Genomic DNA, 27614 nt, shown 5'->3' with positions numbered 1-27614 from the left:
CACAGAGGACCTAGCCTCTTGCTTCCAGTCCTGGGCCCTCTCCCCCCACCTCAGCCCCTAACAGTCAGGGTACAGCTTGCTGAATGGGGCATCTGGGAATTCAGGCCTTTGTGTCCCACCTGGCCCTAGGCACCAGGACCCTTGTTCCCTGACCCCTTGAGGTCACTTCTGATCACTCTTCCCCTATAGAGGTGGCACTGTATCTCCCTTGTTTCCACATCATGCCCAGGTCAGGGACACCAACTGAAGTTCCTTGAGGTGTATGTGTGTATCCGTGTGTGTGTGTGTGTGTGTGTGTATGTGTGTGTGTGTGTGTGTCTGAGGGTCTCCGCAGGTGTGTGCCTATTTGAATATCTGTATATATGTGTGTGTACCTGTGTGTGTGTGTCTGAGGGTCTCTGAGGGTGTGTGCCTGTCTGTATATATGTGTGTTTCCATGTGGGTCTGGGTCTGAGGGTCTCCGTGGGTGTGTGGCTGTTTGTATATATATGTGTGTGTCTGTATATCTGAATGTGTCTCTATGTGTGTATGTATGTCTGTCTCCATGACAAGTCAGGTCAGCCAAAGCCAGCAGGTAGGAGAAGGAGGGTGGCCCAGCTAGACCAAGCTGGGGCTCACCGGTGAGAGTGGGGGGCTGAGTGCTCTGGGGGGGTGGAGGGGAGGGAGGCCCCGGAGTGGCCCGGGACGGCTGCCCAGAGCGAGGCTTCAGGCTGGGCATCTTCAAACTGGACAAGTGCACACTCTCAGCTATCTGCCAGCCAACAGCGTTTCTTTTTTTAACCCCTGAAAAATAGAGCCTGCCCAGCCTTCTGCGACACAGCTGGTGGGGGGCAGGGGTGAGATAATTATGGTCAGTGAAGGCAACACCCAGGGCAGGGGATGGCAAGAAAGGCTGTGTTAGTTTGCCTTCTCCATAAACCATGGCCCATGTATTTTCAGCTTTATTGATTAATGAACTGATTTATCAATTAATTCAATACAAGGATATTGGGGACGATACCGTGTTAAAAATGTGGCTCCCACTTGCTGGCACCTGAACACAGGACTGGGCGCTCTGCACACATTATCTCATTCCTTTCTCACGACGGCCTGGCCAGTAGGACCCAGGTACCGCTAGCTCTTAGGGTAACTTTCCATGAATTAGATGAAGGACCCCCCCCTTTAGTCAGATGCAGCCTCAAGATAGGACGAGTCACTTGCCAAGCCCAAGGCAAGTTGAATTGGAGCCTCCCAGCATTCCCTGAACGGGTGGCTTATTGCCCACCAGCAGCTGCTCTGAGGTCGGCATCGTGGTCCTTGTTCTACATACCGGTTAGGGAAACTGAGGGACCCTGAGCAGGGGGACCCAGGCAGGCTGTTCCCAGGGAGCAGGCCTCTTCAGGAGTGACAGGAGTGTCCTGCAAGCCCAGAGCTGTGCACATGAGGCTACGTAGAGCCACTGGATGGCAGGAGCTTTCGTGGCCTTAGCTTACATCCCTGTAAAATGCTCCAGGCTGAGGTGTGCATGGCCATGGGGTGCGCTCCTCAAGGGCAGGATAGTGTTCAGTCATTCGTGGATTCCCAGGACTGGGAATGGAATAGGATCTCCTCCAGTGTTGATTGCATTTCAAAAGGTATGAATGAATTCATGCTCTAGGTGCCTTCCATCAGAGACTTTGGTCTGACTGGATAAACTAGACATGTATTTGGGGCCATTAATGTGTCAGCAAAGAGAGTTCATGCTTTGCCAACATTTCTTCTTTCACCAAACATTCATTGAGTTCACACTATGGGCCAGGCATAGTGCCAAGCACCGGATGAACCATGGTAAACCAGTTGCGGTCCCAGCCTGGCATAGTCTGCAATTCTGGACCAGGTGGGGGTGCCCGAGTGGGTCTCTGGGAAGGGGCACGGGTGGTGGATATGAGGCATGGAGGGAGAAAGATCAGATGAGTAGGGGGGAGGGTCATTCCTGCTGTCCCCAGACTCCCCAGACATTCCCTTGACCTATAAGGGTGCTATCTATGGCAATTAGGGGAGGGGCTGTAAGGGGGGGCTGAGGCCCCCCACCCCATGGGCAGAGGCACATTTAAGCCCAGGGTGGCACCCTGCAGATCAGCCAGGAGGACTGAGGGACCGAGGGGGAGGGAGGCCATTGCCAGCCATTCTCCCCCCAGCTCCCTGGCACTGTGCTGAGCACCCTCCCCGGGACAAGGACAGTCACACGTCACAGCTCTAATTGAAGCCACTTCTGCAGTCTGGGACGAGATGCTCTTGCAATCCTAAGAGGGCTGCATGGCTCCCTCCCTCTCTTCTTCCTCTGCCTGGCTCTAAGGCCTGCCCTCTCCTGGGATTTTTCACAGCACCCCCCAGGGAAGGAAGAGAGCTGGGGCTCCAGCTTCTCCCCAACAGGGATTCTTTCCCTGGCTTGTGTTAGCCTGGCAGCCAGGCCACCTGTTACACTTGGCAAACCAAGGTTGATGGGAGACCGGCTGACTGTGGACCAGGGCTTGGAGGTTCCCCTGGCCTAGTGGGGTTCTGGGGAGGAGGGGGGCCTCAGAGGAAAGCCTCCCCCCAACAGGCTGAGACTAAGGACAGGTGGAATTGCCTCACTGGGCCTCAGTTTCCTCCCCCCCCCCCCCCCCCCGTGGTATGCTCCAACCAGGAGCGGTGGGGCGTGCAAATGAACATGCCACATGGGGGCACACGCCACGTGCATGCGGATGTGTGAGAAGAGGCCCTGCGGGTGGGAGTTCTCGTGACGCACAGGGGTGGGGAGGAGCGCAACCCCTTTGCATCGCTGTGCTTTGCTGTACTTCTGCGGGTGTGTGTCGGAGGCTGTGTTCCCTGACCCTCGACCGTTGGAGTCAGGAGGGTCCCCCCCACGCGTCCTCGGGCCGCTGGGCTGACCCGCAGGGGCGGGGCAAGGAAGGGGGCTTCCAGGGGAGGGCGCCGCTGGGGCGTGGCGGGAGGGGGAAACTGCGGGGCGGGTGTGGCGAGGCGGAGGGGCGCTCGGCCCGCCCGGCCTTCCGGCGGCGGAGGTGCGGGTGCGGGTGCGGGGTCGGGGGTGGGCGCCCAGGTGCTCGCTCTTTAAGAGGCCGGCGGAGGCGCCGCGCGCTCGGTCCGCACTCGCAGCGCAAACTTGCCGGGCCCGGCTCGCGCCTCCTCGAGGGCGGCGGCGGCGGCGGCGGCGGCGGCGGCGGGCGCGGGGGCTGAGCCGCGGCGGTCCCCTCGCCCCCTGGTGCTCCGGGCGCCCCCGCCCCTCCCGCAGCCTCCCGTCTGCGCGTCTTCCGCGCTCTCCCCGTCTCTCGCTCGCTCTCCGGCGCGCTCTCTCGCTCGCTCTCATTTTTCCTTGCTGCTGCCGCCGCGGCCGCCGCTGCCGCTGCCGCTGCCGCTGCCGCCGCGCCGCCGGGCGCCCGCATCTCGGCCGGCTGCGCTCGCAGGTCGGCTCGCGCTGCACTCCCCCGCCCGGAGCCCCCGGCCGGACCCCGCTGCCCGGAGCCGCCTCGCCCGCTCCCTTCGGCTTGGACGCCGGGCTCCGCGGGGCCGGGGCAGGGCTGGCCGCCGCTCCCTTGCTCTTGCCGGAGCAGCAGCAGAACGCCGCGCGCGGGGAGGCGGCTCCGGCCGGGCGGCCGCCGGCCCATCCCCGCTGCGTCCGGGACTCCGGGCGGCTCGGCGCCCGGCTCGGTCCGCAGCGTCAGCGCCGTCCGCCGCGGCCCGGGCTCTGGGCAGCGCGAGCAGCCCGCGGCCGCCGCCGCCGCCGCCTCCCGGCGCCCCCGGGGCAGGCGGGAGCGCAACCGACCCCTCGCCGCGGCTCAGACCTCGCCGGCGCGCGGTGAGTTGTGGCCCGCGGGGAACCGGCGGAGGGGACGGTGCCCTCCGGCCTCTGGGGCGTGGGCTGCGGCGGGGACCTCGGGGTTCGCGGAGGTGGCCTCTGAGCTCCCGCGCTCGGGCTGCCCGGAGGAGGGCCGGCGGACCGGAGCCCTCGGGGCCGGAGGGCGCGGGACCCGGGCTGGAGGGTCTCCCTTCGGGGCTAGGGCAGGCTCCCCGAACGCCCGCGAGGGAGGGACGGGGCAGCGGCTTATTATTTATTTATTTATTTATTTATTTATTTATTTATTTATTTATTTATTTATTTATTTATTTATTTTCCGGGCCTGGGGGAAAGTGTCTCTGTGTAGTGGGGCTTATGTCAGGTTCTGCCAAATGGGGGTCGTGGCAGCTCTCAGGTGGGGGCGGGGGCATTAGCGCGCCCCCTCCGCGGAGGGGCAGGGCAGGCGGGGGCGCGGGGCGTCATCTGCACCCCTTCCCCGCGGTCCCCCGGCGGCAGGGCGGGCAGCGCCAGCCTCGCGCGCCTCGGCTCCTTTCCCTTGCACCGCGTCCCGCTACCCTGGTCGCCCCAGCGGCACCTTCGCCACTGGCCGAGCCGGGCACCCGCTGGCTCGCGGCCGCTGCGGCTTGGGACTGCGCCCCAGGGCCTGGGGGCTCCGCGCGGCCCCGGGACTTCAGGGTCAGGGGCTCCTCCGATACTCTGCACCGACCCTCTCCGGGACCCCGGTGAACCCGAGGCTCTGTGGGGCCGCCGGGCGGGTGGCCAGGCCGTGCGTGCGCGCGCGCGTGTGTGTGTGCGCGCGTGTGTGTGCTGGGGGGTCCCCTCCGGGGTCGGGCTTCCCCGGCGCCCGGGAACTGGCGGCGCCCCCTCCCCGCGCGGGGGCGGGGCTGCGAGGCGGAGGCCCGGCCTGAGAGAGGCGCCCCCGCACCGGGGCGGTCTGAAGCTGTTTGTGCAGAAATGGGGCGGCAGTGGCGGCGGCGGGGAGTCCTGAGGCCCCGCGTACGAGCGCCCCCTGCCCCCAGGCCACGAGTGACACCCCCTCCTTAGAGTTCAGTCCGTTTCGGAGGAGGCTCCGCGCTTCCTTACCCTGTCTCGGCACCGTGCCTGCCCCTGGGTGCGGGAGAGCCGCTTTGCGGACTGAGCTGGGCTTGCCTAGTGGGGTGCCCGAATCCACGTGTCAGTGGGAGCCGTGGTTAGTCTGTCTGACCCTCTGTCGTCTGTCGGAAAGCTCTCGGTGATGGGGGAGGGTGTGTGTGTGTGTGTGTGTGTGTGTGCGCGCGTGTGCGCCCATCATCCTCCATTCTGGGCCACTGTGGGGCCTCAGGGTAGGCGGCGGGGCCAGTGCTCTGAGAGTCTCCACGCTGGGCACCCCCTTCCCACAGCCTGCTACTCAGCCTCACGTCCCTGGGGCCAGCTCATGGTGGAAATAAAGAATGTTCTAAATTCCATCTCCCTACTCCCCCAGGGTGCGCGCTGGGTCTGCCCCACTTTCCCCTCTGAGATCCACATGGGATGTGGGCCTGGGGTTCTGCGTCTGCTGGTTGAACTCTTCAGAAGCCAGTGCCTGGGTGGTGGGAGCACTTCAGTCAAGAGGTGAGGACCCTAGGGAGCCTTTCGGGGTGACCTTTCCTGAGGTGGCAGAGAGTTCCCACAGGTGTGTCTGGGGGCTCTTGGGTGTGGTCCCGGCTCCTGGGCAGGCTCTGGGAGCTAGTGGTGAGGGCCCCTGAAGAGGACCTGTCTGCAGTGGAGGGGGAGCTCAGAGCTCTGTCCCTTTCCCTGGGCCCCACAGAAGACCACTGGAGGGCCTCTTTGGCCCTTACTCAGAGTCCTATCCCTGACATGGGGTTGGGGGCCTTTGGGGTTGGTACCCTTGAGACTCTGCTTAGCCTTGGATGAGCATGCCTGCCCACTTAGGTATTGGATGACCACTGTCTTCCCCTTCCTCCAACCTCTGTCTGTTAGCCATAAACTTTCCCTCACCTGTCAATGCCTTCAACCTCTCAGAGACAAAAATACCAAAAAGTTATTACCCGCCTCCTCCCGCCAGGCAGCAGTCAGTGCAAGGGCTACCTTTCTCTGGGATGTTTGCATTTGCAAGAGGCCCAGAGAGGAGATGGCAATGCTCAACCCAAAAGGATGCTCTACTGGTGGTAAATGAGAGATATATGGGATGGTGGTAGGGCAGGCTGCAGGGCACAGAGAAGGAGTCCTGAGCTGGCAGAGGGGGAAGCGGGGGGCGGGAGCATGTCAGGAGTTGAGCTGTTTTCTTGGCCTTTGTGGCCTAGTGTAGGCCGCACCTGTCTTCCTCCCTCATCCCTCCTCCCCCAGCCTGCGTCTGGGCGTCTTCATTCTGTTGGAGGCGTGACGTCCCCAAGAGGAGCGCCTGGCACAGTGGCAGACAGGCAGCCCGAGGTAGGTGAGAGCATCAGTGAGCGAGCCAGCCAGTAAGTGAGCAGCTAGCATGCTACCTGCTACCAGGAAGGGGAGGGAGCAAAAAGCTCTATGGGGGGTCCCCTGGTCCAGCTTCCAGGATGCTGGGCCACACCTCAACCCACCCTGCTGCAGGGGGGTAGCTGGCAGGAAAAGATGGGATCAGGGGACCCACGGGTTTCTGAGCTTTATAATTACAGCCAACAGACACATCCTCTACCCTAGACAAGTCTGGAGCTCGCAGCCCCTAATTACCACCCACCCCAAGACATCTGCCCACCCCGTTGTCCTCCTCTGCTTGGCCGGCTGAGAACCTAACTTTGCAGTGGGCAGGCCCCACTGGCAGCCTGGGCAGCTGGGCCCGCTAGCTGCTGGCTGGGAGGTTATCTCACTTCTGCAGAGTGGAAGCTGCCTTTGCTACCCGGAAAAGGCATAGGGGGAAGCCGGCATCTGGGCTCTGGTCCTGCTTGCTGGGGCTGGCAGAGGAGTGGCCAGCTAGCTGGGCTGACCCAAGGCAGGAGACTCAGGGGCTTGCCTTGGTGGGTAGCTGGCCTGCGGCCAAGGACACTGGCTTTCCGTTGCTCCCACCTAGCCTGGTGCTGACTCCTGGAAAGAGCAAGGAGGGCTTGTTTTCGTGTCAACTCTGCCCCAGTTAGCAGGGGACTATCAAAAATTAGTTTAGAGATTTCACTGTCTTTGACCCTTGCAGAGTGCAGACTGTCTTTTCCTGGCTCCTGGGAACTCTGCTTCTTTCCTGGCTGTGGACTGGCTCTGGCCTGGCTCTGGCCTCCCTTGTCTTCTTGCCCTGCCTTTCTCCCAGTATGTCACCCTGCTGCTTCTCAGTGCTACCCCAGCCTCGTAGCTCTGCATTCCAGACAAGCTTCCTCCTCCCTGCCAGTCCTGCAGTCAAGCTGGGGGGGGGGTGGTGCTTCTGCCTCTGCTCCCCCCTGTCCCCCCCCCCTTTCCCTGCCTGAACTCACTCCTAAGAAGGAGGAGTAGCAGCAGAACTTGCTTGGAAAAGACAAGCTTACCCCACAGCCCTGCCCACCCCACTTCCTAGCCCGCAGGCCTGAGCCAGCCTCTTCCAGCCTGTCCGTTGTTTCTCTTGGCTCCTTGGAAAAATGAGCACCACAAGGATAGTAAAAATCACCCCTTAAATTAAAGCTGATGACTCCCGTCGAAATGTTTTATTATCAACCTCACCTTTAGCAATGTCGTTGGCAGCAGTGAGGCATAAATATATGTGTACACATGTATATTAAATAAATTGGGGAATGCAGTGCATAATGACATTATCTGGACCCCATTCAATTAAGGGAGATATTATCTGTGGTAATTGGGAAATGCCAGCCCATAATGCCAGCCCATGCCATTTCAGGCTGAGCCACGCTGACTAGCTAGCTGTAGTATCTGGTTAAGCCTCCCCATTCTGGAGAAAGCACTGGCTGCCCATTGGCTGTAATGCAGGGGGGTCCCAGGAGAGCCAGCTGGCTGCTAGTCCCAGGCTGGACCACGAGGTTGGGTCCTGCCCTGTCCCCTATCCTCAGCCTTCCCACCTCTCTGCTCTTCAGGGTGATAGAAACTGGCCTCTGGACCTGTTTTCTGGTTGGGCCTGTGACTTCTAGTGAAAACACGGTCATTGCTGTGGCTTACACCTTTATTGTTTCTAAAATCACTGGGTGATTTTTGATCTTTAGGAATAAAGATTGGGGACTTGATCTTAACTTTCTGGTGAGCCATTTACTTCACAGGTAGCACTGGCCCTTCCCTGTGCCTGGCTCCTGTGTGGCCTGGGGATGGGAGGGTCACCCACAACTGGTTGTGCTTATGACTGTGTAAGATGGTAGAGTCTGGGCTTTGACTTGTGAAGCCCGTGGGCCCTCTCCCTCTGGGGCAGTGCTGGAGTAGGGGGAGCTCTGAGTTAAGGAGGTGTTTGGACAGGAAGAAGGAGGAGAGAGGAAGAAACAGTATTAGTCGGGAAGCTCACAGTAGCACCAGCTGCAAACAAAGACACATGCCCACTTGGATTGTGCCAGAAGACTGGGAGGGGGGCGGGTTGGCAGTGGTGGTAGGTGGAGGCAGGACAAGTTGGGGTAGGAAGGAGAGGCCTGGAAGTCTACAAGGAAGTGGGGGCTGGCAAATGGAGATTTGCGCTCCCCCTCCGGGCGAGGGGGAAGGTCAGTGTCGGGCCCTTCCTGGGCTGATGAGATGGGCTTGCTTTGCCTTCAGCTGACCAGAGCTGCTGTGGCCTTAGCAGGTGGCATCTCTTTGAGTCTCAGGTTTCTCTTGCCATGAATCCTTGCCTGTCACTGCGCTCAGAGCCCTCCAGTGGGCCCCCATTTCTCCATCAGCACAGGTCTTGTCTGATCTTGTACCCATGCCCTCTCTGACCTCCTCTCCCCCCTCCCGTTGTTCCCACTGCCCTCCGGGTACTCCGGCTTCCTTGCTGGTCCTTGAACAATCAATGCTAAACATGAGCTCAGGGACTTTGCCCTTGCTTCTCTCTACCTGGGACACTTTTGTGGCTCACACCTCTACTGTTTTTAGTTGCTTTCTCCTATGCCCCCTCTCAGAGAAGCCTGCCTTGACTATCTTTTTCTGAACAGACCCCAGGGTCTTGACCTCTCTCCTTACCTGCCTTAGTTTCTTCATAACCTCTGGACTCCCTGAAGTGCCACATATCTTTATGTAAGTATGTTTATTGCATCTCCTGGGCCACCCCCCAGGTTGGCCCCAAGAGGTGGGTGCTGCTGTCTGTGTCTGTTACTCCTAGCACATTTCCAGTGCCCAGAGCAGAGCCAGCACACATTTGATCGACACGGTCAATAACTGAATGGTTATGGCAGAAAGGATGTATTCTATGCCTGACCACACCAGGGACGTGTGAGGATTTGGTGCCAGGTCAGAGTTTTACTCTGCAGACGCAGAATGCTGCTTCAGACCCTGCCCTGGGTATCACCTTGGCTGCCTGCTGGCTCCGGGCAAAGACCGTGTGTTGTTGCTTATTGAGAGTTTCTGAGCCTTGGGCTAGGCACAGGAGATGCAGAGATGAGTGTGGTCCACACAGGCCCTTAAAATCTTCCAGGCTCATCATTGCCAAATAACACACACACACACACACACACACACAGAGAGAGAGAGAGAAAGAGAGAGGGAGATGTGAATGTGCAAGAAGGAGGAAATAGAGCTAGGATCATCAGGGCAGGCTTCCTGGAGGAGGAAGGGTCTCAGTTGCTACCTGAAGGGTGAAAGTCACAGGGAGGAGGCTGGAGGGAATCCTAGATTGGAGGAACCACAATGGCGGATTTGAAGTTTTCTCTAGTTTCTATGGGCATTGAGCTGAGGAATTACTTTCTCATCCCTCCTGTCCTCTATCATTTCTTCTTTCCTTGCATGTTTCTGCAATGCCCACCACATGCCCAGCGAACCAGTCACTTTGGAATCAGGCTCTTTCGGTGAAACAGGGAGGGGATGGCCTATGAAGCAAGATCTGGGGATTTCTGTACTTGGGAGGGTTCCTGATACAGGCTGGTGGGCTGGAGCTTCTTGGGGATGGGAAAAGAATGAGATCCACGGAGCCTGGACCCCCACTGTGCCCTCCTCCTTGCTCTTCAAACATGGCCTGGCACGGCCCTGGGGAGTGTCTGGGAGCAGGGCTGCTGTTTCTATTAATATTGACACTGATGACCTGGGAGAGAGGGTGGGAAGAGCCCAGAATTCTTCACTCGCATCACATCATTCGTTCCCTTCCACAAGCTCTGGTGGGGGATGCCAGGCAATGTGCCAGGCTGGGATGCAGAGATAGCAAGAGGAGTATGACACGGTCTCCTCAAGCTGTGGTCCCTGTGGGGAGAGGGTTGGGCTGTTGAGGTTGAGGGAGCTAATTAGCCATCCCCTTTCCCCATGGACCAGGGATCACAAGGGTGGGGATCAAACTATGGGCCTCGTTGCTGTGGGGTGCAGCGTCTTCTTGCTTGTTCCTTGGGTCTAGGCTCTGTCCATTTGGGAGGAGACTGTCCAGCATAGCGCACCTCTGCTGGACCAGTGCGGGGCCCCCAGGGGGGCAGGAGGGAGGGGGCCTCAGAGGTGGCCTGCAGTCCAGCGTCTCAGGTCTGCGTGGGCACCTGTGGGCTTGGGGTGGTGGGGGAAGAAGGGGAAGGGCCCTGGTTCTCCCTCATGTTTCCTGCTGGGGAGCAGAGCCCCTCCCGTGGAAGTGTGAGTTGTGGGTGATGAAGTGTCTAAACAGCTCAGAGATTCAAAACAGACGCCACGCCCAGCTTTGCTGAGCACCTGGGCTGGGCCAGGCCACAGAGACAGAGGTGAATGGAGAGGACTGAAGTTGGGGAGGAAATGTGGAAAAGCTGAGGGGAGGGAGGAGGCCTGGCTCAAGGAAGGCAGAGGTTGAGAGGGGGTGCTGGGGCAGGGCAGGGGGAAGAGCCCAGAGCTTGAGTGGCCTTGCAGGGGCTGAAAGCCTGCTTGAGCAGCTCTGGGTGCCAAGTGCAGGGTCATTCCCTCTGACTCTGTCCCTTACTTTGGTGTTTGGGGAGAATTCTCTTTCCCTAGCTTTGGGAGAATAAAAAGCTGAGTGAGTTTAGTAAACGTTGCAGTAGCTCTCTTTGGAGCCGCTTGTCGTTCCATGGTTTGTGGTTCTTCCTGGCTCAGGCCCTGGTTGTGGAGGGAAGGATTTAGGTTAGACGTGCGGAAGCATGGGACTTGGAAGGATCACTAAGGCAGGTTGGGGAGTTTCTCCCTGCAGGCCTGCAGATATCAGAGAGGCCCTCAGATTGTAGGGTGCCTGGGCTGGAGGGGGAGGAGGGCAGACTGCACCCTCCCTCCTTGGCTCTCCTTACATCCCCTCTCTGGAGGATGTTCTGAAAGATGCTGTTGTGTGTGGAGATGACCATGTGCTCTTTCCTTTGCTCCTTGTCCCTCCCTGCCTATCTGGAGCCAAAGATCTGACAGGGGGTGGAAGGGAAGGGAATAGACAGGTTGAGGAGAGAGGTGGGGAAGGAGAGGGAAGGGTAGAATAAGAGGCCCCCCACTCCCCACCCCCTACCCCCCACCTCCAGCCCCCAAACGTCTGAAGTGTGAGCTTCCCTGGCTGTTTTAGAATTGAGGGGGTGGCCTGAGGACTCAACCTCCCCCCATCTGGCCCCTCTTTGCTAAGGTGGAGGCTGCCCGGTGGGGGTACGGAAGGGTATGGAAGGATGGCCTTGGCTCCCCCTGCTGCCCCACCCCCAGCCTCTGCTCCTGGTGGCGCCTTTTACTCAGAGTATTTTTACTTTTCCCTTGTTCCTGTTACAGGATCAAAAGAAGGAGGGGAGGCTAAAAGAGGCGGTGGTTTGCCCAGCTCTTTGGAGATGTTCAGAAAAGGCAGACCCAGCAGACCAGGGATGGGGAAGACCAGGGATGGAGCGGGACTGCTGTGGGTGGGGGCAGGGCCGTCGGGGTGGAGGGAAGCCTGTGAGCAGTTAGGGGGCAGGGCCTGGGGCCTTGGGCTCTTGATTCTAATGTTGCAAGAATTTGCTTTTCTCCTCATTGAGGCCTCCTTCCACCATGTGGCCTCTGCTTCTCCCCATTGTGTGTGTGTGTGTCTGGTGTGTGGTATGTTTGTGTCTGTGGTGTATGTGTGTGTGGTGTCTGTGGTGTGTAGTATGTATGTAGGGTGTGTGTGCATATGGCATGTGGTGTGTATTGGTATGTGCTGTGTTCATGTCTGGCATGTGTGTAATGTGTTTATGTGTATGTGATATATGTATGTACAAGTGTGTATGTATGATATGTTTGGTATATATGTGTGTGGTGTGTGTGCATATGGTATATGTGGTATGTGCATGCTGTGTGATATGTTTGTGTCTACGTGATATATGTTATATGTGTGTGGTATGGGTGTATCTGTATGGTGTGTGTGTGGTGTATGCACGTGTGGTATGTGTGTATTCTGTGTGGTATGTTTGTATCTGTGTGGCATATGTGGTGTGTAGTATGTTTGTGTCTATGTGATATATATATGTGTGGTGTGTGTGTATGGCATGTGTGTATAATGTGTGTATGGTGTGTGGGTGTGTGTGGTATATGCATGTGCGATGTGTGTATGTGGTATGTGTGTATAGTGTGTGCTATGTTTGTATCTGTGCTGTATGTTTGGTGTGTGTATAGTGTGTGTGTATGGTGTGTATGTGGTATGTGGTCTGTGTCTGGTGTATGTGGTGTGTAGCATGTTTGTCTATGTGTTATGTGTATGGTGTGTGTGGTACGTTTATATCTGTGTTGTGTGTATGGGGTGTGTGTGTGGTGTGGTACGTTCGTGTCTGTGTGCTGTGTGTACAGTGTGTGTTGTGTCTGTATGGTGTGTGCACATTGCTCCGCCTGGGGTGCGTGGGCTCCCAGGAGAAGCCGGTGTTGGGCCTTCACGAGGAATCTGGAGCCTGAGCTGGGCCGACCGCGAGGAGCCCCGGCCCTCCGCCAGCATCGGCCCCACTGCGGCCTCCTCACAAGGCCCATCTGAGGCCAGGACTCCCTCCATGTTTAAGCCAGGCCGCCCAGGCCCGGCCCGCAGGATGGCAGGATGTTAGGAGAGGGCCGCCAGCAGAGCGCGGGCTCCGGGGGGCCTGCAGGCCTGGGCCTGGGGTGGAGCTCCCCTTCCTCCTCTGAGCCCGCCGCTCCGGGGTGTGAGCCCGCTGCCATGCACGCCCAGCACTTAGTGTGGTGCCCGGCACACAGCAGTGTTGTCATCGCTCCAGGGCCACCATGGCGTTTGGACAAGACAGTGTTTCATTGTGTGGGCTGTCCCACCCATGGGACACCGGCCGGGAGGGGACTCCTTCCCATGGCTGTGCCAGCTGAAAGTGCCCTGCAGGGGCAGTCTTCCCCCGGACCGCATCCTCATCCATCCCCTTCTGTTCTGGAGATCTGGGAAGGAGATCTCTCTAGGGGATGGCAGGGGCAGGGACCGCCGGTGTTCCTGTCTGAATTGCCTTTGCCTGGTGCTGGCATCAGTGGCAACTACCCCACAGCCCTTCACTCCCCGTGGCCACCCAGAAAGCCATCTGCTAAACTCACTCACAGGGAGGTGGAAGTGGGGATGACAGTTCCATTGAGGTGTAGCCCCCCTCCGGTGTTTTAGCAGCTCTTACTCTTCAGCCTTCCCCCAGGTACTGACACCACCACCCCACCCCACCCCACCCCCGCCCCGCCCCAGCACTAGGTCACTGGCTCCTGGCTTCAGGAGTGGCTGTGGGATTAGGAAGCTTTCCTGCAGGCTACCTCGGACCTCTCAGTGTGACTGGTGCTGGCTTTGAGTCTTGCCCCATCTTGACTTGCTTTGTGACTTTGGGAGGGTTATGGGATTCCTCGGGGCTTCTGGTTCCCCTGTGGCATGGGCTGAAGGAGAATTAATAGCTGTTCTTGGCCTCTGAGGAGCTAAAGGGTGGGGGAACATTTTGATGAGGGGTCAGATGTGTGAGGTGAGGGTTCAGAAGGCGCTAGGCAGGGAAGCTCAGGAATTGAGGCTGTACTCTCTTCTTCCTCTCCTTTCCCAGAACTGGAGCAGTTGGGGCCTCTGTGTGGGGGAAGTCCAAGCAGGGGACAGGTGGCTCTGAGAGGCTTGCTTGGCCTGGATGCAGGGACTGCATCTCTAGGAAAACCTCCTAATCCAAACACAAGCCCTTCTTCTAAATGGCTAGGGAAACTGAGGCACAGAATGGGTGAGTGGCTTGCTGGTCTTCATTTGACAAACCCATTGGAATGGGAGCCTGGGTGTCAGCCCCCCAACCAATCCCTGACTCAGCTTCCAGTGCTTCTCCCTGTGGCCTTCTAAGTTGAGGGGAGGGAGGTTGCTGGTTTTGAGCGAGTGGGAGGCTGGGGCAAGGGAAGGAACCCCAGGGGAAATTAGCCCAAATTAGCAGTGAGAATGAGGAAGAGCTGGTGTTCTCTCCTCTACCCTTGCAGATAAATATTTAATCACAACAACAATAATAATGACAATGATCATAATAATGTGCAGTAGTTCAGGCCATAACCTGAGCCCCCCCTCTCAGAGGGAGGAAGTGGGGGAGAGAGAAAGAGCAGTGGAGAAATTGAGAGCTAAAGACCATGAGAAAGATGGTGGGGGAGGGAGGCCAAGCAAATGAAAAGGAGGCCTACCTCCTTGAGCTTGGAGCCCCTGGGGTTACCGTCTGCCAGGGGTGTGGCTGAGGTAGAAATGTGAAATTTGCATTGCCCGATTGGATTTGGGATGAGGATTCTGAGCTGGGACAGCCCCAGCTTCTCCCTGGTCTTCAGAGTGAGCAGCTCCCAGCCTGGTTTCTTCTGCAGGGGGCCTTGCTGGCTTCCTTATTCCTCAGTCCCCAAGGAACCTAAGTGTCTTTGGCTCCAGAGCTGGGAAGCTGGGGTCCGCGTGGTATTGTGCTTCTCACTACCTGTGTGACTTGGACAAAATGCTCTTCTGCTCTGGGCCTCAGTTCCCTCATCTCTAAAATGGGGTTGGATCCTGTGGACCTGATTTCTTGCTGTTCCCTCATGTGGGTGAGTGTTGAGGAAGACCCTTCTTCCTCTCAAGTCAGTTCAGGCTGTTCCTGGGGAGTGTGCACTCTGATCCCCTGGTTTCTGATGGCAGTGGGTCTAGGCCTAAGAAATCTTCAAACATGACCTAATTTCTGCCTCAGGCTCTCCCACTTGAACCAAAGTCGAGCAGCAGCTGGGAGAAAACCAAGTTCAGATTTGTGGAGCCTGTGGCGATAACCTCCAGCATCTCCTTCTCTCAGGCTCCTCATGAGAGATCAGAATAGCTAATGTCTTCTTTGGGCTTCTGTTTGATTCTCTCTCTCTCTCTCTCTCTCCCCCTCCCTCTCCCTCTCTCCATCCCTCTCCCTCTCCCCCTCCCTCTCCCTCTCTCTCCCTTCTAAGGTTGGTAGGAGGAGAGCATTGAAGCTGTTTTCTCCTTGATGCCAAGATACGTGAAGCTAGGAGCACTCTCTTTTCACATTCATCTGTCAAGAACAGGCCCGCAGAACGTGAGGACCAAGACTAGAGCTTTGCTGCTCCCTGGCCACTCCCTGCTGCCTGTGGGAATGGCCCATGTCAGCAACTGAGCACTGCCTGAGTGGCGAGGAGCACCAGCATGGGTGACCCCATTGGCTGCCCTCAGCCACCCTGCTGCTGAAGCAGCCCTGGAGAGACTTGTGGGGGCTGCCCTGCCCATGCTCACCCAGGCTGTGGGGCCAGGGGCCTGCCAAGGCTAGGAGTGGGGCCTGCCCTTCATGGGTCTCTAGGGATTTCCGAGATGCCTGGGAAGACAGGCTGGGGCTGGTGGTGGGCCCGGCTGCCTCTTTGCCTGCTCCTTAGCCTTTATGGCCCCTGGGTGCCTTCCTCCCTGGGGAAGCCCAAGGGCCACCCCCACATGAATTCCATTCGCATAGATGGGGACATCACACTGGGCGGCCTGTTCCCAGTGCACGGTCGGGGTTCAGAGGGCAAGGCCTGTGGAGAACTTAAGAAGGAGAAGGGCATCCATCGGCTGGAGGCCATGCTCTTTGCCCTGGATCGCATCAACAATGACCCGGACCTGCTGCCCAACATCACGCTGGGCGCCCGCATTCTGGACACCTGCTCGAGGGACACCCATGCCCTCGAGCAGTCCCTGACCTTTGTGCAGGCGCTCATCGAGAAGGATGGCACAGAGGTCCGCTGTGGCAGTGGCGGCCCCCCCATCATCACCAAACCGGAACGTGTGGTCGGTGTCATCGGTGCTTCAGGGAGCTCTGTCTCCATCATGGTGGCCAACATCCTTCGCCTCTTCAAGGTTAGTGTCTGGCCAGTTGGCCCCAGACGTGGTCTTCCGCCAACAACCTAGGGTGCCAGGCCTGGCTAGTTTCTTTCTCCTCTTCCCTCCTGGACTCTGAGGACTGTACCATCCCCCACAACAGTATCTGAGAATTTGGGGGCAGTCCTGTGGTGAGAGCTGAGGATCCGAGGAGTGTAGGTGTCAGGGAGGAGCGGCTCCGGGTGCTGACCATGGTGCTGAAACAGCACGGCCGCCCAGAGTTCCCTGATCAACTCCGCTCCTCTGTGGGGAATTCTGAACCAAGAGGGGAGAATGAAGTGCTGGTGAACAGAAGGAAGGAGATAGGTGGACAGATGTGTAAAAAGACAGACAGATGGATATGTAGAAATACATGTAGTCAGAAAGAGAAACAGAGTCAAAGAAATAGATAAAATGGAAATATGAATGTTGGAGACTGCCAAAGAGATAAAGCAAGACTTTTGTTTTTGACATTGTTTTCAAATAAATTGTAATTCCCTAGAAAGATATGCTTTTCTTGTAGTAGTTGAGAAAGCCCAGTGTGGCCCTCACACTTCACCCCAAGATTATGGTTATAAAATGTGTCTTGATATTTTGGATGGGGCAGTGGGCTACAGCAGAAGGTGGATGGTGGATGAGGACAGGGAAAGGGCCTCGAAGGAGCAGGCGGTCTCTGTAGCTGTTGCTCTGGGCCCAGAACCAAGCTTCCCTTGCTCATTTGCTCATTTCCTTCCTCCTGCCCTTCTTCCTTGCACACCTTTCTCCCTTTCGTCTGGAATCCTTCCCTGCCCCCTCCTTGCTACCTCCCTTCCTCTCTTCCTGGGGCAAGAGCTGCTGATTTGCAATTCAATTGGAGCCAAGTGCTTCGCTAAGCTGCTAAAACAACTGAAAGCTACCGGGTAGAGAGAAAAACATTACAAGCATTTTACCAATAATTATGAGCCGCTCTTCTTTGGAGCCTGCCTTCTTTGCTGTGTGTTTGTGTGTGCTTGTGTGCTTGTGTGTGTGTGTGTGTGTTGTGTAAGGGGTGCGGGGTGTGGGGGGGGAGGGAGGGAGGGAAAATATGTGGGAGGAGGAGGAAGGAAAGCACAGAGGAAGCCACTGGGTCCCTCCTTCATCCTGGTGTCAGGTTCCCAGCTTCTGGAGGTGGCCCCTTCCCTCCTCAGTCTCCAAAGTTAGACCCAGTGGGCTGAGAGAGGCTGTCTGGGCCCATGCAGAGTGGGAAGTGGTGAGGCTGTGACTCTCTCACCTAGACCTTTTCAAGAGCCCATTTGTCCAGTCCCATAGTGCATCAGTACTTTGGGAGCATTTTTAGGGGCCTGGGTTGAAGTGGAGGTGAATGGTGTAGAAGTCCACTAAGTTGGGCATGGGGTGGGAGTGGGAAAGAAATGAAGCTAGAGTTGTCCTGTTACAGCGTGGGGTGGGAGTTAGAACTTTGTGGGGTCATGTGCCTTGTGCTCCTTACCTATGGGCCTTCTTCCTGGGGTGTTGGTTTTACTTATAATCCAAATGGAAACACTATCTTAATTTTTAAGCAAATGGATGAATTATGAAGAATGCCAGATTAAGCTGAACAGAAAACTTGAAGGAAACTTTGCCCTTGCAGTAGACAATCCAAACAGCCCCCAGGGGGCTGTGCTGCCAGAGATCATTCCTTACAGATGGTTTGGGAATGGGTAGCCTGGTCCACTTCTCCCACCCGCACTGAGGAGTGGAGACCCAGAGGGGAGGAGAAAGCAGGGCTCAGCTGCCCAGGCCAGGTCCTGGCAATGGCTTAGGTTAGCTGAGTCATTGCTTCAGCCTGCCTGCCCCAGGCCTGAGAGGGAAGGCCACCTGGGGCCATCAGCAGAAAGGACAAGCCCCAGACTCCTTGTCAATCTGTCTGGGTGGGGCCTAGGTCCTCGGCCTTGGAGAAGAGGCCCAGACTATATACATGGGGCTGTTGCAGTTTCCTTATTGGAGCTTTTTATTAAACACTTTTGGGGGCACCTGGGTGGCTCAAGTGGTTGAGTGTCTGTCTGCCTTCGGATCGGGGTGTGATCCCGGAGTCCCAGGATCGAGTCCCACATCAGGCTCCCCGCATGGAGCCTGCTTCCCCCTCTGCCCGTATCTCTGCCTCTCTCTCTCTGTTTCTCATGAATAAATATAATCTTAAAAAAAAAAAAACACTTTTGGGGACTGTGGGTGTTTTAGAAGACAGTCTGATGGGACCCTTGTTTTTTTTTTTTTCTTTAAAGATTTTATTTATTTTTTCATGAGAGACACACACACAGAGAGAGAGAGGCAGAGACATAGAGGGAGAAGCAGGCTCCGTGCAGGGAGCCCAATGTGAGACTGGATCCCGAGACTCTGGGATCACATCCTGAACCAAAGGTGATGGGACCCTTGTGTCCATGACCTCAGTGAGTGCCTCCCTGCCATCTCCCAGAGATGAGCCAGTACCCACTTTATGGAGAGATGGAGAGGCTAAAGGAGTGGAGAGGTGTCACTTGACACAGGGTAAAGGGTACAAGAATGGTATCTGTGAGTTCTTGGAAACATGGATATTTTGGAGTGAGGCATCAATGACTCCACTGGGAGTGCACTGTGACTTCCATGCTAATCTCTCTCTAGTTGGCACAAGGTCTCTGGTAGGGTGAGGGTGCCTGGAGCCAGGCCTCACCAGCCTAGGGGCTCACAGGTACTCCTTTTTTTCTGCCCATCTGGTTACCTATGAACATGGCTGAGGCCTCAGTTTTATCTGTGCCTTCTCAGATTGCCCGAGAGATGAATGGGTTGAGGCAGGGGGTCAGGAGCCTCCCTGCTGCACAGAAAGTGAGATGGGATTGGGAGGTGGGGGCCTGGGGAGGAGAGAAGGAATGGGGGCAGGAGGGACATGTTGGAAAGGAGATTCAGGGCAGGGGAGATGGGGAGAGAGCCAGAGGGAGGCAGTCATCTGTGGTCTGCATTCCTTGGGTTCCTTTTTAACAGTGTTAATGTTCCAGCCTGGCGGCAAGAGGGCTCCTCAATAATTAAACTGAGAAATGAGAGGCTGGGTGAGAAACTTAAAAGCCTTTTACAGAGGCAAAAAGGTTGAACTTTGTTGGGGGCGGTCAGGAGCAGAGGCCACTGCCTGGGGAGCATGAGGGAGGGGCGCCCAGGCCAGGAGAGCTGCTGTGTCAGGTGTCAGTTTCAAAGGGCATCACTGCAGCCCCAGCCCTGCTCTGCCAAGGCCAATAAGTGGGGCCTGCTGGGAACTTCTACCAGAGGCTGTGATTATAGCTCCCCTTCTTCTAAGAGGTGAGTTTCTTGTGCACAGCTCAGAGAGGAGCTCTGGGCTTGGGGGCACTAGAGGTGATTTCCTACCTGGAGAAAGCTAATGGGGTGCCTTTGGGGTCAGGGTATGAGCAAAACTCAAAACTAGTAGAGCTGGAAGGGGCCAACTCCCCATCGTACAGATGTAGAATCTAAGTCCTTCTAGGCAGGGCCAGAAGTTAGGTCCTCAGCTCCCAGGCCTGACTCCTTCCAGAATGCCTGTCCAAATAAACTGGGTTGGAAGTGGGACCCAGGCTTTCATGGGGACCAGAAGCCCTGACTCTCAGAAGTCGTGGGTCTGACTTGATAGCTTATATCCCTTACTTCCTGTTCCCATCCTCTTCCTTCATCCTCATTTTGGCTCTCTCTTTGGGAACAGGGAATATTGATGGGTGTAAAGAGTACCTTTTGGAAGAGCTCCTAAAGCCCAAGGATGTGGCTAGCGCAATGCTATGTTGGGACAGCCCAGGTTCTGGAACGAGTTAGGCCTGGGTTTGAATCTTTCCACCAGAGTCCCCTCACCTCCATTCACCGTGTAGGTCATTTATACCATAGTGTGAATGGGCCAAGAAGATCTTTCCCTGAGAGCAGCCACTGTTGGGGGGGAGAAAGAATATATCAGGTGCCTTGGAAGAAAGCAGTTTTTAAATTCCAGACTTATAAAGGCTAGAAGGATCCAGAAATCGTTCCATTGAGTCCCTCATTCATTTGCAGCAGACAGAAAAGCTGAGGCTTGAAGAGGGTGGTGTGTGTGGGGTTATCCAGCCTGGTGTTGAAGAATTTGGATGCTGGAGCCAGAGAGTCTTTGTCACCATGGCTAATTATTTTGCCTGTTTGTGCCTCTGCTTCCTCATTTTTTTTAAACAATTTTATTTATTTATTTATTCATGAGAGACACACAGAGAGAGAGGCAGAGACATAGGCAGAGGGAGAAGTAGGCTCCCTGTGGGGAGCCCGATGTGGGACTTGATCCTGGGACCCCAGGATCACGCCCTGAACTGAAGGCAGATACTCAACCACTGAGCCACCCAGGTGCCCCTCTGATTCCTCATTTGTAAAATGGGGATGAGAACATAGGCCTATCCTATGAGAACATATCCTCATAGACCAGGTGAGATAATTAAGAGTTAATGTCCAGAGAAGGCCTAGCACGGTGCCTGGCACACAGTCAGCCCGCAGGAAATGTCACTGCACAGCTTGTGGGGCCTGAAATCAGCATGAGAGACTCCATTGATGTGGAAGAGGCTGGAGCGGGTGGGCAGTGACAGACGGTGACCTTTGAGGCTGATCCTGGAGAGGCCCCACCATCTGCTGGGCCTCTCGTCTTCCTGCAGACCAAGCAGCCAACCTAACTTTAAGATAACAAGCTAGGTCTCACTGTCAGACAATGGAGCATGGGAGGAAGGAGTGGGGTAAAATGGAGGGAGGGCAGAAGGGGGCTGGGAGAAGAGGGGGCAGAGGGGACACTGGTGAGCTGGGGAGAGGGTGGAGATGGGCAGGTGCCCCAGCTTCCTAAGAAAGGCAGGGCCGGGGGCGCTGGTGAGCCACATTAGGCCTTCTGTGCAACCCCCCACCAGCCCTCCTGGCTGTGTGATACTCTGGACCCACATGGGGTTGTAAGTGCTGTAAAGGTTTGTGGCTTACTTCTGGAGAAAGCTGCCTGCCTGGTGCTTGGCTTGTTCTGCTCCTCAGTGCCTGACCCAGGACTCTGGGGGAAACTTTATGGCTTAAATAACACAAGATATTCTATTGAGGATGTGGCTTTGTGTCTTCAAAGTGTTTTCACTGCACAACGAGGAGGAACTTTCAAGAAAGTCTATCCACCCTCCCACAGCTTGCCCACTCCCTTGAAGACAGCTTCATCCTTCCAGCACCAGGCCAAAAAATCTGGTGACAGTTTTGTACATCCTTTTTCTACTGTCAGCAAACCCTACAGGCTTTCCTCTTAGAATGTGCCCTAGACATGACACCCCTCACCCTTCCCACCCCTGGGGCCTCTCCCCAGACCACTGCAGAAACTTTCTCTTCTCTCTCCTTCCAAATGGGCCTCTCCACAGCCAAACCTTTGCTCAGTGGCCATAGTGAGCTTTCTAAAAGCCAGATCTCACTCCTATTAAACCTGTCATTGCTTTTAGATTAAAATGCAAATTTCCAAACTCCTGCCTGTCTGAGAGGCTCTGTGCTACCAGGCACTCCGACCACATCTTTTGTCTCTCCTGGGTGCACTCCTTAAACTCATAAGTTTTCCTTATGGTCCTTGATGACACTGTTTTCCCCACCATAGGGCCTTTGCATTTGCTGTCCCCTGTATATGGAATGTTCTCCCTTCACTCTGTGGGGATAGGTACTTCTCATTCAACCTGAAGCTTAAATGGACTCCCTTCAGAGAAGCCCTCCTACCCCTCAATTATTCGGTCTTGTTTCCCCGTCTTTCCCTTTATGGTACTCATCATGGTTTGTACTCATGTGCACATTTCCTTGTTTTCCTCTTGGCTGTTGCCTTTCCCCTGTAGACCAGGGGTTAGCCCAAGAGCCAAATCTGGCCTGCTATCTGTTTTTGTATGACCCATGAGCTAAGAATAGTCTTGGTCTTTTAAGTGGTTGAAGGAAAAAAATCAAAAGAATAATGTCACGACACAGGAAACGCATGTGGGATTCAAATTTTGGTGCCCATAAATAAAGTTTTGTGGGTATATACCAGGCCCACATTTATGTATAATCTAGGGCTACTCTTTTTTTTTTTTTTTAAAGTAATCTCTATTTTTAAGTAATCTCAACATGGGGCTGGAACTCACAACCCTGAGATCGAGAGTCACACATTCTACCAACTGAGGCAGCCGGGTGTAGGGCTACACTTGAGCTCCCACCTGGGAAGTGAGATGAGTCAGAGGACATCAGCTGACCCCGCCAGCCTCTCAGCAGCACCTGCAGGACCCCCAGTTGGTGCCAGGCCCATAGGCTCTCAGGAATCTTGGCTGAATGAACTCATGGAGAGTGAGGCATCTGCTGTCCCCATGTCCCCCCAGACTCTGTGCTATCAGCAGGGTCGCCATGGTCTACAGAGTTCTGTATCAGCTCTTGGCTGTGGGCATGATTGTAGCCAGGCCCATCTTACCATTGGGTTAAACCAGTGCCCACCAGTGCCCACCACTTTGGTCATCCTAGGACCAACCTGGATGTATCTCCAACCCCAAAACACCTCCGGTTCCTCCCTGACTTATGGAATTCCTTTCACCCAAATCTCTGTTCCCTGTTAGTGCATATCTAATCCTGTACCATTTGAGGCTGTTGTTAGAGATTTGTTCTAACAAAGCTTCCTCAATAAATATTTGAGGGTGAGTGAGGGACCCTCCAGGAGAGGTGTCTGAGGTGGAAAAATCCCACATTTACAACAAAACACACATCCTGTGCCAGGGTTTTTCTTAATCTTCACAGCAAGCCCTGGTGTGTAATTGTTATTCCCTTTGTACAAATAGAGAACTGAGGCACAGAGAAGCTGAGCAATTTGCCCAAGGTCACACAGCATGTGTGGTGGAGCTGGAATACAAATGCAGGCTGTTTGGCCCAGAAGCTACCCAGCTCGCCACTCTGCTCTCCTATCTCTTGGCCATCAGAAAGACTTGGGTTTGAGACCTGGCCTGATACTCTGTGTGGCCTTTCTGAGTCTGTTTGCTCACAGGCATGATGGTATTTGCCTGGCAGAGGTGATAATGTGTGCAAAGCCCTGAGGAGGTGCTCAGGGGACACTGGTGTCACCAGAATAGTTTTGCCAGAGGTTAGTGTTTGTGAAGTGCTAGGCCGCATGAGGGGTGGGGAATGTGTGGAGGAGGTGTGGGAAGGGGGTCTTGCTGAGGGTGACTATCAGGGGTAGCACATAGGCCTTGCTTGACTGTGCCCCTCTTTCCCACAATCATCAGCTGTCCGTCTGTGGTGAGAGTCCGGGAAGGGGGGCCTCAAGACATAAGGGTCAGGCTGAAGCCTGCACCGAGGGGGGTGGGGGGACACGTGGCCCCAGGAAGCAGCTGCAGGCCCAGGCTCAGAGCCCCCCTGACTACTCCTTTGCTAGTTCTCTCCATGCCCTCTGAGCTCTGTCCAAACCAGCTGGATGTTGTCCATGGTGGAGGGGTAGCCCCCGCAATACAGTCAGATGCTGGGGATCCAGGGGTAGCGGGAGGACGGGTGGGTAGGGCTGCCGGGGTAGAGGTTGTGTGGCTTCAGTGGTTCTCAAGCCTGGCTGCTCATTGCAACCACCAGGGGAATTTACTAGAGCCATTTGATTCCTCAGCCTCCAGGGGGCTGATGAGACGTGGAGGCCTGACCTGTGTTTGGATACCTGCGAGGGGGCTGGGTTGGCCACCAGACCAGGTGCTCTGAGTGGGCCCGGCATTCCCCTTCCACCTGGCTTCCCCAGGGGGCACCCCACCCACCCTGCAGCCCTGGCAAGCCTGCTACTTCCCAGGTGCCCCCTGTGCCTGCAGAGCCGCTCGGAATGCAGGAGGTTTGGGAGTGGAAGCCGGGATTCAGCCCTGGCGACTGGACTGGCAAACAAGTCTGTTATTGTGAAAGTAGAAGGAGGGAGTGGGGCCTCTGGGGGGACTTCCCAGAAATGCCCTTGAGGGAAGCCTGGTGGGCTCCTGGAGTCCAGGTGGGAGCTGACGGCCCCTGGGTGGGCAAGGGGTGTGACTTTGCGGTTGAGGTGGGACAGAGCCTGGGAGGCTCAAGTTCACTACTGCCAGCATCTGGCTCTCTCTCCTGACTGGACCTCGGCTTGTCCACCTATAAAAATCAATTAATTCTCCACTGACTCATTTACTCACTCATTCATTCATTCACTCACTCTTTTGTTTACTAACTCCATACTGAGCATCTCCTGTGCCCAGCCCTGCCAGCAGCAGTCTCCATCTGGCTGCACGATGAAATCACCTGGGGAATTTGAAAAAATCCTAGTACCTGAGCCCCACCCCAGGAATTCAGATTAATTGGTCTGAGATGGAACTCAGGTTCCCCGGTGAAACCCACGTGCACCCTAGGTGGAGGACTACTGCTTTAAGGAACCTTATAAGGCAGGAGACAAAACGGAGGAAGGCCTTGCCTTGCTGGGCTTCCACGTTTGAGGGGGAAGGCAGGCAGTGGATAGGTAAAGCATATAAATACTTAATGGAGAACAAAGCAGGGAAGTAACTAGAGAGGTGAAGGAGTGGGGGGCCAATTTCAATGGGATGGTTGGGGGTGGCTTTACTGAAAAGGGGACATTTGTGCATAGGCTTGGTAGAGTAAGGGGGGTTGCCCTATGGATATCTGGAGGTGGAGTGTTTAGGTAGAGGGAATAGCAAGTACAAAGGCCCTGGGGCATGGCTTTTCCTGGTTATTGACCTGGGAACCCAAGAGGAAGTACTGAGCCCTGGGGGCAGGGAGAGGGGGACTACAGGGATTCCAAAACCCACATCCTGCTCCTTATTGCTGCACAGGGTGTTGTGGAAGGGGGGCGGGCAGGAGTCTGATGACCTTGGGCAATCACTGGGCCTCTCAGGACCTCAATTTTGTCACCTGTACAATAGGCAAGTGGTCCCTGCACAATTCTCCTGGAGCCACACAGGTGATGGGGGAGGAGCCATAAGGGCGGAGCCTGAGGGAGGATCCTATCCTGCTGGCCTCCTCCTACCCATGCCCCCCCCCCCCACGCTGTCCCTTTCCACTCTCCCCCAATCTGAGGAAGGAGAGCTGGAGACAGGAGCCAGGTAGGGCCAGCCAGACAGGGAGCCCCAAGAGGCAGTAGCATGTAGTGGTTAAGGTATTGGCTCCAGGGCCTGGTTTCAAACCCCTGCTCTGCCATTTACTACCTGGGGGGCACCTCTCTGTGCCTCAGTTTCCTTGTCCGTGAAATGCCAGAAACCCACCTCATAGGGCGCCGTGAAGACTGCACAAATGCATGGAGAGTGCTAGGGTAGCGTCTAGCGTGTAGACTGTGGATGGCGGCTGAATGCCTGGTTGTAGCGAAGCCCAGAGCACTCCCTGCCCTTGCAGGTAGCCACATGGTAGGTAGCCCAGAGCTTGGCCCCAGGTCACTCCACCTCTCTGGACCTTGCTCATCTCATCTGTGAAATGGGCAGACTCAAATGTACCTTTCAGGCCAAGGATGTGGAATAATGTAGCGAGGAGCTGGCGGTGGGGTGGGTGGGTGCACAGCCGGGCTCCATAATGTTGGTCCTCATCTCCCGCTGACAGAGCATCCAAGGGGGGTTCAGGTGAGAGGATTTGGTCTGAGCCATGCAAGCTGGGGAGCTGGGCAGGTCTGTGGCTTTTGGCAGAGGGATGACTGGTGAGTGTACCTGAGTGTCCCCAGTGGGATGGTCCTGGGGCTCTCCTGAACCTCACTATGAGGTCTGGGGATGCTGGGGTGATCACTGGCTCCCCACTCAGGGGAGAGCTGTGGGTCCTTTTACTACTGAGGCTTCCCATAGCTCAGGAATCTGCATTCTGGGTCTGGCTCTGCTGCCAACTCACTGTGTGACCTTGGGTGGAAGGAGGACATTGGATCAGGTGGGCTGACCCCACTCCTCTCCCCCGTGGCCTCTCCTGCAGAAGGAGCATTGAGTTTTACCTCCTAGGGGTCAGGTCACCATGGGATTGCCATGGCCCCCGTGGCCTTTCTGGTCGTCTCTCCAGTGGAGTCCAGCCTGCCTCAACCCTGCATGTTCTCTGAACTTGGGCCCTGCTTTCCAAACCTACCTTAGGGATTTTCCTGGTCAAGTGCTCCTCCTCAAGTGCCCCTCCTTTTTTTTTTTTTTAAGATTTTACTTATTTATTCATAAGAGACACAGGGATTGGCAGAGACACAGGCAGAGGGAGAAGCGGGCTCCCTGAAGGGAGCCCGATGCGGGACTTGATCCCAGGACCCCGGGGTCACGCCCTGAGCCAAAGGCAGATGCTCAACCACTGAGGCATCTAGGTGCCCCTCGAGTGCCCCTCTTGATGTCTGATGGACAGAGTCAGACTCCTTCAAACCCTGACTCAAAATCCAAGACTTCCCTGAGCCTTCGTGGGCTGCAGCCATCCTGGTACGTGAGGTCCTTTTCCTTTGCATGGCTCTTGTAGGGCTCCCTGAGGTCCAGGGGCTTATTGAGGGCAGAATCGGGCTGGACACCCCCACCTTTAGGCCCCTTCCCCTCCACCCCAGTGCCAGGCCCTGTCAGTGCCAGGGAGTCCGTCAGCCTTGGGACCAGGTGTGGAACCTGGTGAGGGAGTGGGCCCTGTGGAGGGGTGGGACCCACATTGTCAGACCTGTTAAGCTCATGGTACCTCCCCTGCCCAGCCCTGAATGAGCTGTGTGCTTTTCGGTTTCCTCCCAATTTATTAAACTAGCATTTTTATGACCCAGACATATTGGAAATGAAAATAAGGCACATTCTGCTTTATATTCCAGTTGACCTTTACGCTTGCCACTTGCTCAGGGGCCTGGCCTGGGTGAGGGGATGAGATGCGGGCCCCAGCCTTCTGCCTTGGGGCTGCCATGGAGAGCGGTACCCCCGAGCTGTGATGGGGGGAGGGAAGCAGGGCCACCCTTAGTCTCCAGTCCCTGCCTCATTCTGTGGGACCCTGTGGCTTTCTCTGCTTCCCTCATATTCTACCCACATCTCTCCCTTTCCTTCCACCTTTTCTGGCTCTGCCTGGGCCTCTCCCTGGATCATGTGGTGGCCTCATCCACAGTTAAGGCCAAGAGGTAGGACTGGCCAGCAGCTCACCTGAGGCTGGACAGGTGTGCCCTAGCCTCCCAGCCACTCTGACCACCTGCCCGCCTTGATGATGGCCATCCATATCTCAGTACTGAGAGCCTCCTGGTGGGCACCAAACCCCTCGAGGCCCCCTTTCCCGACTCAGATCGTCGTCGTCGTCGTTGTCGTCCCCCCCCTTGCCGGTGGGATGACCGTGGGCTGGCTCTGCAGGCATCCCAGGGTGGTGGGGACACTTGGTCAGTTGCAGGGATGTGAAGCTACTTCAGACAGGGCAAATCCTGGCTCTGCCACTCCTGGCTGTGTGACCTCGGGCAGGGAAGGTCACAGAACGTCTTTGAGCCTGTTTCTGGATCTGTAAAATGGGTAGGACGGTTGTGAGCATGAATGGGACAAGGTAAATTGACTGGCCTGGTGCCTAGCGTGTGGTAGGCCCTCAAGAAGCAGTAACTGTTGTGAAGTTTGTTCATGCATGAGAGGGAGGCTGGATTCTTCCCCCTGTCCCCCTATTTTATCCCCTCTCAGGCCTGAGTCCTCCCCACCCAGG

At 56.1% G+C, this 27614-nt stretch overlaps 1 protein-coding gene across 10 annotated transcripts in view; it reads left to right on the top strand.

Moving 5' to 3' along the window:
- The first annotated feature begins 3702 nt into the window (after nucleotides 1-3702).
- The window catches only part of GRM4 (glutamate metabotropic receptor 4), a 116506-nt gene continuing 92594 nt past the window's right edge, over nucleotides 3703-27614 (top strand). For 3 of the 10 annotated variants that reach the window (XR_007401101.1, XR_007401100.1, XR_007401102.1), the window contains exons 1-2: nucleotides 5261-5404; nucleotides 15149-16043. Coding sequence is in view for 7 of the 10 variants with exons in the window: in XM_025418468.3 (XP_025274253.1) it covers nucleotides 15525-16043 (519 nt within the window). In the remaining 3 variants the exon portion in view is untranslated. Of the gene's footprint in view, nucleotides 3815-5260; nucleotides 5405-6097; nucleotides 6224-15148; nucleotides 16044-27614 lie in introns of those variants that run through there. The other 7 variants (XM_049092028.1, XM_049092027.1, XM_025418468.3 and 4 more) reach the window with 6 other exon arrangements.

The sequence above is a fragment of the Canis lupus genome, chromosome 12 (genome assembly GCF_003254725.2).
Source record: "Canis lupus dingo isolate Sandy chromosome 12, ASM325472v2, whole genome shotgun sequence".
Lineage (NCBI taxonomy): Eukaryota > Metazoa > Chordata > Mammalia > Carnivora > Canidae > Canis > Canis lupus.
The sequence above is the reverse complement of the archived record's forward strand: the minus strand, read 5'-3'. Positions and strand labels throughout refer to the sequence as shown.